The sequence below is a fragment of the Anarhichas minor genome, unplaced genomic scaffold (assembly GCF_050575085.1).
Source record: "Anarhichas minor isolate MPS153535 unplaced genomic scaffold, ASM5057508v1 ptg000074l, whole genome shotgun sequence".
Lineage (NCBI taxonomy): Eukaryota > Metazoa > Chordata > Actinopteri > Perciformes > Anarhichadidae > Anarhichas > Anarhichas minor.
In genome coordinates this window covers 10065169-10079272 of record NW_027466520.1, presented here as the reverse complement: position 1 = coordinate 10079272, position 14104 = coordinate 10065169, and the positions used below count along the sequence as shown (strand labels likewise).

Sequence of the window (14104 nt, the reverse complement as noted above, 5' to 3'; positions counted from 1 at the left end):
ACTAGTAGCTGGAGATTTTTAAGAAATCCTCTAAAACACTGCTAAGACTAAGAGGAAACCGTCTGACTCGAACCATTGATACTGCGTTTATTGTTTTAACACACAACAACCCAAGTGTTGCCTCTAGACTTTGACTTAAAGGGCAGTGATGCTGTCCCCCAACAGTAATCAATGTATTTACCACTGCTGATAGATCAATTTCTATGCATGGCATTGAAATAGCCGACTGTTGTATTTACGAGAATACCATCATATCTTATCGTGATAAAATTGAACGTACGCAAAAAGATATAATCCATGTAAATGATGAGCTCCAAATTCCGAGAACATACATGTTTCTTCTTTTATACAATGAGCACGCTAGTTCATGATTCTTACTTGCTGCACAGAGAAAGACAAAAACAAATGTATCAAGACACGGAAGACTGAGATAATTTGCTCATGCTAATCAACACGACGCACAAGTTACAGTGATTCGTACAAAATGCAGAGTGGTTTGTATTGCAGTGCTGTTGTGTGTTTGAAGGGGGAGAAGCAAGGAGACATTCACAGTAGTACAGATGTTGATTTTCCTACTTCTAGCGCTATTTTGAGAACATGCAAATATTCTGCGGAACGATTGACACCAAAGGTCGTTAATTAACATAAGTCAATTCCACTGAGCTCCTTTTGGCAGTGAAATGTAGCAGCATTCTAGTACCTCTCCTCCCTGTACACGTACAATGCAAATGAAAGGCAGGCACATGCACTAAATAGCAAGCAGCAACTGCAATAAGTTGAGTGAGATACGGATGAAATGTTTCCAAATTTTTAAGATTTTTACTATTTTTTTTACATAGATTTTTACATATATTACATATGTGAAGTGTGTGAGAGTAGGGAAGAACCCTGGAAAGCTCTCTCTGTCCACCACAACATGGTGTAAGTAGGGACACCTGTTGCTGAGTAGGTAAAACACATCTCTATGGGCTCATACTTAATTGTGATAATTGTTACAAGCTGTGAAGTAATTGTCTGAATGTCACATGTATTACAGGGCTTGATACAGCAGAATAGAGTGTTGCTGACATTTGGAAATGATATCTTGTGTTCTTTATTTATTTATTTTTTGGCTTCATCATTAACAAATGTGAAACCATAACATGTAAAATTCCCCAAATTGTATATATATATATATATATATATATATATATATATATATATAGTGTAGCGACCTTGTACAGTTTGGAGTTTTGTATTAGGGGAGTCAGTCTGTCATCTCCCTCTCTCTGGCCAATCAAGGGAATGCACTGTACGTGTTGGTCAAGGTGCATGGCTGTGATTGGTAGAGCAGAGGGCTTACCTGTTCTGTGTCGTAAGCCACTGTATGAAACTTCATGTTCACTTGTGTGGTTTACGTTAATAAACCAGTTCATGCCAAGACTTTACTGTCGTCTCCGACTCGTAAGTGGATATATATCTTCCATAAGAAAAGAAAAGAAGAATGACAAAGAGTGTTGCACGTCTGACGTTTGTTATTGTTTGTTTGCAAGGGGTGGACACAAAGAAGAACTGGAAAATAAAGAACAATACGGGTAAGTTACTGTCATAAGTTGACTATTGTTTTCAACTGAGAGAAGTTAAAGCTAACGTTAACTTGAGTGCTGACAGCCCCTTCTAAGTCTAACGTTACTGCAAAAACATTTTTTTAGGCTTTACTACCAGCTTTCAACTCTCTAAGAAGAGAAGACAGGTAATTTGGGGTTTACCACCGAGGAGTATTCTATTTATTGTTTTCTATAAAACATAAATAGCCTAACTATTTATTTATTTATTTATTTATTAACTATTTATCATTTGAGTTGGTTAACGTCAGCTAATGCATGCCATTGGTGACGTTAATGTTTCTCACACCTGACACTAATAGTTGTCAAACACAGGTGTAGCTAATCGTAACTAATCACTTTACAGCTGCATTCAGGTGTGCCAATTAGGCCTCTGGTAGTGGGAACGCTGGCTCACTGGCGTGGCTGATAGGCATATCTAAATGGGAACGAGCCAGCATTAATGTTATTAGGTAAGGTTACACCTGTACTTTTCCCGACATGACGAGTCAAAACCTTTCCTGTGAGAAACTGTTCCAGCTAACAGACATAATATCAAAGTGTTCTTGACAGTTTCTCGTAATGCAATGGACTGGATAGTACATTTGTATTTTGACTGCACTTACAGGTCAAGATACAATCTACTGTATGTTCACAGCACCTCGGTCGGCTACAAGAAAGTTATTATTGCCATAATACAGCTGTACTTATACTGTACTTATCATTTTTCTCTTTTAGTAAGGTAGTGGCTTGCAGATCTATAATGAGGAGAGCAACCCACTGCTAACTTGGATGCATTTTATATATATTTAATTCTATGAACTATAAACAGTCGTTTGAAAAACACGTTTATCAGACTTACTTCTAATTGCTTTTACTTTTGACATTTTCATCCGAGTGCAGGATCTGAAGTTTATCGAGACACTTTAATGATCCAGAAATACAGTGCCTACATTGCAGAGGATCTCTATCCAGCCCCTCTCCGGGTGTTTGATGACATGATGAATTGGTGTTGCTTTCCACCAATTTGAGTCCTAATTCTCTCCCTCTCCTCTCTTTGTCCTTATCCCTTACCCTCTCGCCTCTCCCGTTCTCCTCCTCCTTTCTTCCTCACCTTCCATCCCCACATCTTCTCCTTTCTCTTTGATCTTCCTTTTTCCTTCCCCGCCTACTATGTCTTCTCTCATTTCTATACCTCTTTTTCAATCTCTCGCGTCAGGCGTTTGCAATGTTTGTTCAGGCTCCAACCCCTTTTTAAATGTTTTGAGGTGCCGATCCTGGAGGGAATGTCTAGCAGGTAGCATTTGCATGTACGTGTGATTTATTACTGTAGCTTGTGTAAAGGTGAGCGTGAAAGAGATTCACTCATCATTTATTAACCGGTCAGAGGTGAAAGATTTTTCTTTTATATATTTCATCTATATTGGCAATTATGTAAAGGTATGGAAATGTTATGAGCAACAGTGGCTGTTTGAAGTTACAGTTGTCATTGCCCATAACACTGATTGAAATATGGCATTAATGAAATTATATCACCGTGTCTGACATAACTACTGTATGAAAATTAGCAGTTATTATCCAATCCAAGAAATACTACAGTGTTGTGTAGGGGAATTATTTGTGAGATGTTGTTTGGAAAATCTGTTGAAACCCTGAAACACTATTTTAAAAATAACCCCATATCTGCTTGCTCTGGAGTGTTTGAGATATTGCTAGAGTTATTCAATTTTTTATGTGTGAGCCTTCTCTGAACTAAAGTGAGTGCTTTTTTTTCTCTAGGACTGCTATGTTTGCATGATTTGACTTGACTATGGGCCATTCCCTTTGGTTTAAACACATCAGGATTTGTTGTACACAGTTTATTGTTTGTTTCACTTAGACAAAACATTTTCTTATCACATGCGCTTCAGAAACGTAGAGCCTCATGAGAAACTTCCTTTCCCTTTTCATTTTCAGTAGGATGTTTTTTTTTTTGAAACATCTAAAAAAATCAAGCTTGTCCACTAAGTAACACAAGTAGTTTCATCTTATTCTGTGGCTGTCTTTGACACAATAACTGATGAGGGATGCTTGTGTTCCTTTTTATTTTTACTTTCCTCACAGCAGTGAACCACTCTATAGACCACTCCTGAGTTCCTCCCTGGGGTAAAATTTGGTCACATCATTCTCCAACCCTCCAGCTGTATTGGGTATTTCAACAGTAAATTCACCTTAGATCGCTTTCATTGTGCATCCAATCATTTCCTCTCCAGCGTGTATTGAACACAGTCTAGTGTTTTAACTTTAGTAAGAGTCCACTTTATTGTGCTGAGTCAGGATCCGTAATAATGCTTGTTATCGCCACAGTAATTTCCTCTCATAAAACAGACCAGAGATTCTAATCCAAACCTTGTTCATGTCTCTCTAGAGAAACCTCTTCTTAAGAAAACCTCTTCTTAAGCCCCACAGACATTTCCTCATATTGTTTGTGAGAGATAACGGCGGCTCCTTTTCTAATGATCCCACAAACACTATACGTGACATCACCTCAGAGCATTATTTTCTCTCTCTCTCTTCTACAGTGGGTAGATGACAGCAGTGAGTCTGCCAGGATAGCAGCCGTCTGTAAAAAATCTCTCCTTTCTCACAAACGTTTTGCTTAATAAAACAGTCTTACTCTGGAGATCCATCACTGCTGTCATCAACTTTTTTTCTTCAAAATCTATGGGCCATCAGTCATCACTGTGTTTTTTTTATGATACGAGCGATGGCTGTAAATTACCATGCATGACATATTGACAAACCCATTTGCAGTCCTTGTTGAGAAAGACCAATGTCATACAGCAAAAGGCATAGCGGAGGGGTGACTGGAGTAATCAACAAGCAGGGGAGGGAGACTGCAGGGAGATGATGGAAACAGACGAGAGGAAAAGGAGAGGAAAAGGAGATATAGAGGCTTATTCCTTGACATATCCCTGGCTACAGATAAGAAATCAGACTTGATATTGTGGCTCTATGGATGACAGTTTCAGCCTGTCAGGCCTCCGCCTCACTACTTTTGTCCAGATTGAAATATATCAACAACCATTTGGTACAGACATGTTGGTCACCACAGGATGAACAGACATCAGGGATGGCTGTCGCTCAGGAGGTGGAGCGGGACGTTCACTCATGCAAAGATTGTCCAGTCCACATGTCGAAGTATTATTGGGCAAAATACTGAAGCCCAAATTACTATCAGTGTATGAGTGAGCATTAGTTAATACTCTGATGAGCAGGAGGCACATTGTTTGGCAGTCTCTACTGTGTGTGTGTGTGTGTGTGTGTGTGTGTGTGTGTGTGTGTGTGTGTGTGTGTGTGTGTGTGTGTGTGTGTGTGTGTGTGTGTGTGTGTGTGTGTGTGTGTGTGTGTGTGTGTGTGTGTGTGTGTTGACATGTAGTGTAAAGCGCTTTGAATGGTTAGAAGACTAGAATGGCACGATATAAGTGCAAGTCCATTTTCCATTCACCACGAAAGACGTTACTTCCAGCATCCATGGTAATAGCATGCTGCTTTCATAATTAATCCTTCATTTGAAGAAATAAGTGAGACTTTACCACTGATGGAGCTGTCTGTTATGAATTCCATCTCAACTCACCATTTTGAAAAATGCTCCCTGCAGTAGTGATAATCGCATATTATCTTCCTGACAGATGACATGATGGGGACAAATGCGGACAGGCAGATATGGAAAGTTATTAGTTATTATGGAAACATGTTGTAGCTTCTAAAGGATGTTTCTATATTGCTTTTCGTTGGTCATATAGCAAAAACACCACAGCCACAATTCCCCTTATGATGAAGGAAAGCAGATGTGTACAATTCATACTTTCTCGTAGAAACTGCATGTCTCTACAGTTCGGGGGAAGAATTAAACAGAGCATTACACATAGGGAAATGTAACCACCTTTAAGAGCTTGGGAGCTCTTGTTCAACACTAGAACAACTACCTGGCAGTCATTTTGAATCCAAACATTTAGGACTAAAGTCTTCTAGAGCTGGACATCCATCTACAATGAGCAAAAGGATTAGAAGACATCAGAGCTGCTATGAACCAATAGTTTAGTCTGAGGGAACTTAGTTTGACTAAAATGATCTTCTTAATAATGAACACTACTGTGTAATGATGGCAGAACTGGAAGGAGCCTAAGTTAGTTCAATACTTCAAGATTACATTTCTTGCGAACATAAGATGTATGTCCCATTCAACAATTATAGAGCTAAATAACAAGTGTGATGTCTTGCTGAGCCAAATCCAGCCCTGACGTTTTGAGAATTACTTGAAAATAACTGTATTTGCTCCCCAAACAGCTCAACTTGTGCTATCTGGAAGCAATAAAACTGAAATGTGCCACGTTATTATACTTAAGTAAAATAAAAGTGCATAATCACCGACAGATGTCTCTTTACTGTGGATAGACTTTTCAATAAATGTGCAATTTCTAAAAACTTTTTTTTCCCTTTATAGTTATATTTTTGTGTTGTGTACAGCAACTATGAACCCTGTTCTCTGCAACCCTGTAAAGTGCCAGGACAAGTTGAGATACATTTCTAAATTAATTGTGTAAAAGTGATGTAACTAATATGACCGTATTCCTATTTAGCCTCCCACTGACACACCGACAAGCTTATGTGGGAATTGTACTTCCCACAAATGTCAAGGACTGTTTGTTAATAAATCCTCCTGACATTACTTATCCTCATACTTGCCCAAAAAGCATTTTGACAACGACAGCTGATAAATAAAAGAAGGAAATAAGTAGATAGTAGAGTGACTGTATTGTTGTGAGGAAAGGAGACAAATGCACAAGGCTACCACCGTCTAGAGAAGGAGGGGGGCACTGTCTGGCTATAAGAAACGGAAAAGACATTAGAGAGGGAGAGAGCCAGTAAGACTGAGATAAGTTCAGTTCAGCACCACGGACACTGCACCGGAGCGCTGGAGAGGAGAAGTCACTTCAGTGGATTTAAGCTGCGCACAGTCGTGCCTTCTTGAACTACTGGAGCCATACTGTACACTACAGTCGTACTTAGTCGTGCTCATCCTGTGCTTGTGCAGACGGTTGTTGTTTGTTTTATTTTATTCGGGAATAGCTAAATAAGGAGGCAAGATAGCTGCAGAGAGAAGTGCGGTGCATGGGCTTGCAAGCACAGGCCAGCCTGTTAGTCGGCGCGATCCTTACATCATCTCTTTATTGGAACGAGAGAGAAAGAGAGAGAGAGGGGGGGGGAGAGAGAGAGAGAGAGAGAGTGTGAGATGAGAGTGAGAGAGAGAGAGTCAGTGCAGCCAGGCTCCTCTTCGCCAGTCCTCAACTGCGAAGCGAGGCTGACGGACCGACTGGCGTTACCACCACCCTGCTGTTTATTCTGAGTGTTTCCTCTCCCTCTCCCACACTGCTGCGTCTGCACCGGCCGTGAAGATGCACCGGCACCGTCCTGCCCAGGGATCGACGTTCTTATTGTCGGTGGCTTTGTGGATTTTCAGCCACGTCAACTGTGTGCACGGAGCTTTGCCAACAACCCGTAAGTTGTTGTTCTTTATTTTTGGGATGTGTCTGCCAGCGCTGAGCGGGTGAGTCTGGATGCGGGAAGCAGACCGAGCCTGTCTCTGGAGCAGAACAGTAGAGGCAGAAAGGTGCGCTTACCGGCGAGGCTGCAGGTGCGCCCGCGGTGGTGCCAGCTGGGGCACTCTGGAGCTATAGAGCCAGGCTGCACCGGGGAGAGGGAGCGGGAGCGGGCGTACCTTCTGACTTTAGATCTACACGTGTTAACTCTCGGGGATTTCTCCTCTATTGATTTTAGCGCCCGGGATTTTATGACCGTCGGGTGATTTTTTTTGATCACGGGTTCTCACGGCTACATTTCAGTGTGTTGGTTGAGGTTTCTTGTCTTTTGTGCCGTCTCAATCCTGAGGCAGAGTGCTTTTGAGTGAACAGTTTCAAACCATTTCACAAATGGCCATTGATTCGGTCAATCCTTTCAGGGTTTTTCTGGATTAACATTATATAAGGTCACTGTATTTGTTTCCATTACATTGGATTTGCCCAACATCAATCCAAATACAGAGGTTTCGTTGAATCTCCAAATTTGTAGGAGGGAGTTATGGTCTATAGGACTTTGTGGAAGATAAATGTCTTTGCGGTCAGTGACCAGGGGATCATTAAAGATGTCTAATTGTGAGCCCATGCTTGTGTCTAAATCAGGTTGTTCATGAAGTTTCAGTGCAATTTTAATTTTGATTAATCTCTCCACTATTACCAGGTCTGGGTCTATTTTAGCCAACTTTATTTTTCAGCAAACGGTCAAACTTATGCTCAGAGATACTTTAAATACAAAGGCTTAATTTGCCTGGTTAATTAAAGGTTTTTGCGTATCAATAATTAACAACCTGTAATATTAGGATCGAGTTTGAATAGAAATTTGACTACTCAAAATTGCACTATTGTTTCCTCTTGTTTCATTGACATCTACCAAGGGGAGTCACGGCATTTAGGTCTGTAGCTTTTAGGCTTTGCTATTCTTATTGGTATGGTATTAAATGTCCATCTTAAAATAACCAATTATGTTTGGTTCGGTGTCATTCCGATGTCGCTGACGGTGACTGAGTCGGTGTGAATGATTCCCCCGGTGATCGCCAGGGCTTCTCGGGTCCCGGATGAATGTATCCGGGGACGCGCCTCATTAATCATCCCGTCCGACAGACAACAACCCGGAGACGGCACCGCGAACTATTTGCGCGTGCCTGCACATATGTCTGCGTGTGCGCGTCAGCCAATGTTACAGAGGAGAGACGTAGAGTTAAGAGGAGATGGGCTGTGCGTTTTTCTTTCACAAAGCTGTGGCTTATAAGAGCGCGCTCACAGCGAATATGAGTCACAGTCACAACATTGTATTTATAAATAACTGTATTGATCCCTTTATGGAAATCCTCCGTCCTCTTGCTCCCGTCAATTGACTGGTCTGACTGGGTCAGCAGCAGTGTCCCTGGAGCAAGTAGAGATTCAGTGTCTATCTATACAAAATAAAATCAGCTGCGGGCTTGAACCAGGTTGATTCAAAGATTTGTAATGAATGGAATATAACATATTTAGACCTGTTGAATCTTTCAAACAAGAAAGTCTATATGAATGATTTCTTATCATATATACATTTTATATGTATTTTTTTTAATACAAATCCAATAACTTGATCAATCACTTCACTATCTATTTCATATTGATATATGTTGCACTGCACAATATAAGACAACAGTACAACACAACAGGGATATTAAAGTGCGGAGAAGGATCAGGGTAGGATTTGCAAGATGGGGGGGCAAGCAGTGTGATGGAGAGCACGACGGAGAGAAAGTCATACGAACAGCATGTTGAATCGGACCAGCAGTTCCACCGCTGAGCTTAAATCTGAGTGCTGACTTTATCCTCAGGGACTAGATGTGCAACACTTGGGGGGGAATAGACAATGTCATTGTGACCAATGGTCTGAGGCATGGACTAAAAAAGATTAACATTTATATCCTACCGAGGCAAACACACTTCCAGACTAAAAGTCAATAGGCTGGTTGAACCAGACTGTGTGAAGTTTCAAGTGCACACTGCAATTCTGCTTCTATGCTTCTATGAGGTATGTTTCCTAAAATTAAAAGAGAGCATTAAGGAGATCTTTATTCTGTTTGCCCATTTGTATATGTATGTTAATTTATACAGTATGTTCATGCATTTCTGGTTTCCCAAATGATTGCATGTTGAACTATAATCTCCTAGGATTTTCTCCTATGCAAATTTAGCCTAAAGCGTCTGCAGTTTTATGTTGCATTCCATTATCACTTAATTGGCTAGCACAGCGCTATCAATGCTAAAATCTATAGCGGTCCGACAAAATTAAATGAACAGACACAGACGCATGCAACTCACATCAGCACAACGGTGCATACACAATCACAGGCACTCGCATAACTGGACAAAAGTAAGTTGCATTTGTCCTTGTTGTACTTCAGCTATATTTGTGTATTAATATGCGACTGTACTTGAAGTGTATTTTATATGCACAGATATTTGGCCCAGTCGTACAGTATTCATGAATGTTAAGTTTACTCGAACCTCGTTTTTTTTTTTAAAAGGGAAAGTCTTTCATCTAATCAGCCTCAAACCCTCCTGCCCTGCTTTGCACCATTGCTATTCATCATTCTTTGCGTAAAGGACAGGGTATATGATGTAAACACTCTCGGCACCAGTGTGAAAAGTCAAGGAGTTAGTGACACTGTGGGTGGCTTAATGGGATGTCCCTATAGAGCCTGTCTGTTATAGAATCAGATTAGGCTTTTCTCATTTCATTAAGCATGCCAGGCCCTTTGACATAAACGTCAGTCTGGTTGCACCTCCAGGGCCACACAGGGCAAGGCTAGACAAGGGTTTCCTGTTATTCAATATAATTCATTATATATATATATATATATATATATACCATGCAAAACAAAAAGTATTCAATTGCATTCTGTTGCCAAAATGTTCTTGTTTGAGTTTGAAGCATTAATAGTTCACCCCATTATATTTGACTGGGGCCTTGGCTAAGGGGTGCCCATTTAGACTCTGTATCTAAGTGGCTAATTTTAACATTTGACTGGTTGTGACTGATCCAGAGCAAACAAAAGAATACTCTGACATGTCCTCACACTCCTTCCACAGTAGCATTGATGAAAGCAGCATTTCTACTGTCAACAACTGAGTCACTGTGACCAACACACAAGTAAACCTGGTGCCTGTTGTGTAGCCCTGTATCGTGTGTGTGTGTGTGTGTGTGTGTGTGTGTGTGTGTTTGTAATGCCTCCCAGTAGGAGGTGGTAATAATGGGATTAGAGCTGGAGGAAGCGGACTGGTTTGTCTCAGATTAGATCAGCTCAATACTTGGTGTTTAGCTTTGTGTGGCGCCTGTGTATTTATGTGTGTGCACCTGCCTGTGTCTTGGTTGTGTGTGTGTGTGTGTGTTTGTCCACGTTGGTAGATTTCTAATGTATTGAGTCAAGTGAGCCAGAGTTAGGAAACAAGGTTGAGTTGTTAATTGCCATTGTTCTCGTCTCACCTGTCCTCCTCTGTCTAAATTGCCCTCTTCCTCCTTTTCTTTTATCTATCACTCCTTTGCACTCCCTTTATTTTCCTGCCATTTTGTCTTATCCCTAACTACCCCTGATGATTCCTCTTACTCCCTCACTCACCCCCCCCTCACTCCCCCCCCCCCCCCCATAGTCTGATTCCCCAGCCTTTCTCTCATCATTCTGTTTTTTCCCTCTTGCCTCCTGCCCTTTTTCTTGCCCCCAACTATCTCTAATCCTCTCTATCTCTACGTGGCTCTCATCACTGGTTTTATCATCTGGCCATAATCACTCTGTCCCTCCTTGTATGTTTTCACCCACCCAGTCTCTCTCCTCACAATCTGTCCCCTTCTCGTTGCACTACTGATTACTAATATGTTTGATTAAAAGGTTCCCACGAGCCACTTTCAAGGGAGTAGTGTGATGCATCTGCTTGTGCATGCTCATACAAACTCTGGAAACAGCACCTACTCTATGTGTCCACTGCACCAACCAGACTGACATGGATCACAGCCAAACAGACACAGAGACACTGTGTTCTCCTCTTTCAGTCTCATACAGCTCTTAAACTTTCCTTGCCCCATCAAAGTATGAATATTTTATCCCACTTAAACATGAATTCACGACGATGCTTTTGAGACAAAAATGCTTGACCACTGCTTTCCAAAAAGCACTTTATTTTCACAGCACAATGAATCCGAATTGCTTCATTTCACAGCAGTCCATAATAAATGAATATGAATTTTGTCTTGACAAGGATATTTTCACAACTTCTATGGTAACACATCCTGATGTTATACACAAGTTTACTGATGAGCCTTTACCCTTGCACACTTCAATATATGCATTCAAACATGTTTAAAGTCAATCTGTTGCTAAAGCGTTCTCCTATTTACAGTACATAGAGGCTGTTTGCTGAATGTCGTATAATTCCATAGATCATAAGCATAGCAAACATCTAATAGTAAGAAACAAATTGTCAGAGCCAGACCACCATGACTGTTTTGTTTTTGTCCATTTCCTGTCGGCTTTATACGAGGACTGCTGTATCGGTCCCCCTGCAGAATTGAAATGTCTCTCTTGAAAGTGAATGCTTCTGTGCGACTATCTATGTTTCATCATGGGAGCAAGGCCGCAGTGATACAAATCCACACTGACAGGTCATGCAGCATAATTCCCTTAACAATGTCAGTAACGTAACATGCACACACAGAGGCCTTCACCACACCACACCATGCACGGTAAGTGTGTGTGTGTGTGTGTGAGAACATGTGCAAATACGCAGGATCTCAAAGTTATTCTAGTGGAATGTGTTCTCATTAGAACCCGTTAGGATCTGTCCACCTCGTGAGACCAAGGCATTCTGAGACGGAGAGGAGGCTGGCAGGGTATGGGGAGGAAGAGAGAAGGACAAGAAAAGAGGCAGCATTTATTAGAAAAGAGGGAAGGATGAGGAGACAGCTTGTGAAAAGATGTCCAGAAGCCGAGGATTTTCTCTGACACCTTGTCGTCCGATATTACCGCTGTTATGAGCTGCATCAGAGCGCAGACTTGCATTAGTTAGAAAATGGACCGGGCTATGTCACCTACTGTAATACTGCACTTCACTTTGTGATAGCTTGATTGATCATATAACAGCCTTCATAACTGCTTGTTCAGTTAATGTTAATATCCACTACACATCATCTACATCATCATCGCTATCATCATCATAATTTAAAATATGTTTTTATAGGTACAGTATGAACACAAATTGTCAGTAAAACGTATATATTAAAAAATTATAAAATAATTAAAACGATGAAACTGCAAATGTATAAGGTTGTTCTAAATCTGCTAACCTGAGAATCCTGAAATCTCACAAGCTCTACAACAAAATGTTAATTTAGAAATCCACTGAGTCAACATGCCCCATCATCAGGCTATTTAGTGAGGCTTAGATGATAATGTGACTTTTCAGCCTTTGAAACTTCTGAACCATATTAACTATTACTGTGGACATTGCAGGTGTAAAATGAAGCAAGGTTTTTTGCTTCAACCTGACTGAGTTACCCTCTGTATTTAGTTCTGAACCCCACTTTACAGCTGGTTTTGCTGCAAGCTTAAAATAGGCCAGTATGTTTCCAAAACTGTACAGATTACAGTTTAAACTTTGTTGTTATATTACTAAGAGGAAGCTAATTGATAGGGTACAACATCTGTTCTAGATTCATCTTTGGGGAATGCCAGAATTGAGTTGCACCAGGGTACTGGAGGTGTTAGAGCAGTTAAAAGCAGTGTAAGTGAACCTGACCCAAATCATCGGTGTCAAAACAATCGTGTCAAAAGCAGCACAAAGTAAAACTGGGCAGTCCCCTCCGTCAGTGGCAGAGAGAAGGTTTAGACACACTGACTAGAGCGTAGAGTGTTATAACCGCTGTACATGCTCTTGAAGTAAATCCAATGGAAGGCATCAGTGTAAATAAATACAGCTGCTAGTGCAATAATGAGGACATGATCCCTCACTGGCATCCCACCCAGTTGTGTTGGTTGTAGCTGGCTGCAGCTAGGGACTGAATCCCAGGGGCAAGCATTTCCAGTGAGGTGACGTTGGGGTTCTGTTTTAATTGTCTCCGCCACATTCAGGAGTGTTGTAAAAATGATTAATAAATGCACATGAATGTTCACGTAGAGGTGACTGAAGATCTATACTAATACCACAGGCGCTATATTACTTGGCAGAATCGATGTATTATAGGTAGTGTTAATCGTTATTGATGATAGTGTAGCATTTATAGAAAATGTGCTGCATTTTTTAAATTACAGTGGCATGTTATTGTTTTACTACATATTGCTGTTGTAAAGCACAGCCTCTCACTGTATGCTTTTATATTTAAACCTCCTGGTTTGTTGACTTCACTTTGAGTTTGGGTTCCCCTGCCACATGGAGGCAGTAAACTCCTCAGTGGTCTGTTCTTGGATTGCTCTTTTTTTTCTTTCTTTTTTTTTTGTTATATCTTTTGTCCTTTCTGTTTGCTTTAATCCAAGCTGATAGTTCCCCAGCTAACATCCTATTGGTAATTAACGCATGCACTAAGGAAATATACAATTTCTTTGTAATAATAATTTTGATTGTAGAGCCAATATAGCATGTCTGATGTGATCCCTGACTTGGAATGCAAAAGGGATCCATAGTGACGGGCAAAATGACGTCACAAGTACAGTCATTAAAATAAGTCATTAACTATGTTGATGATAATCAGAACTACAGAGAAGTAACTGTCCTAATGACACAAAAAACAGCCATCTTCAAAATATGTCAAAGGTTTAGTAATTGAGAAAAAACACATGAGACATGAGTGTGATGGTATCAAAGTATCGATTTGCCACATGACATGGACACATTAAATGATTTAGTCAGTGTATATTACATAGT

General features: G+C 40.6%; 1 protein-coding gene across 1 annotated transcript in view; it reads left to right on the top strand.

Annotated features, from left to right (window-relative positions):
- The first annotated feature begins 7021 nt into the window (after positions 1–7021).
- Positions 7022–14104, top strand: part of cntnap2a (contactin associated protein 2a) — a 277910-nt gene continuing 270827 nt past the window's right edge. Inside the window, exon 1 of the mRNA XM_076080696.1 lies at positions 7022–7124. Coding sequence (XP_075936811.1) covers positions 7022–7124 — 103 coding nt within the window. The remainder of the gene's footprint in view (positions 7125–14104) is intronic.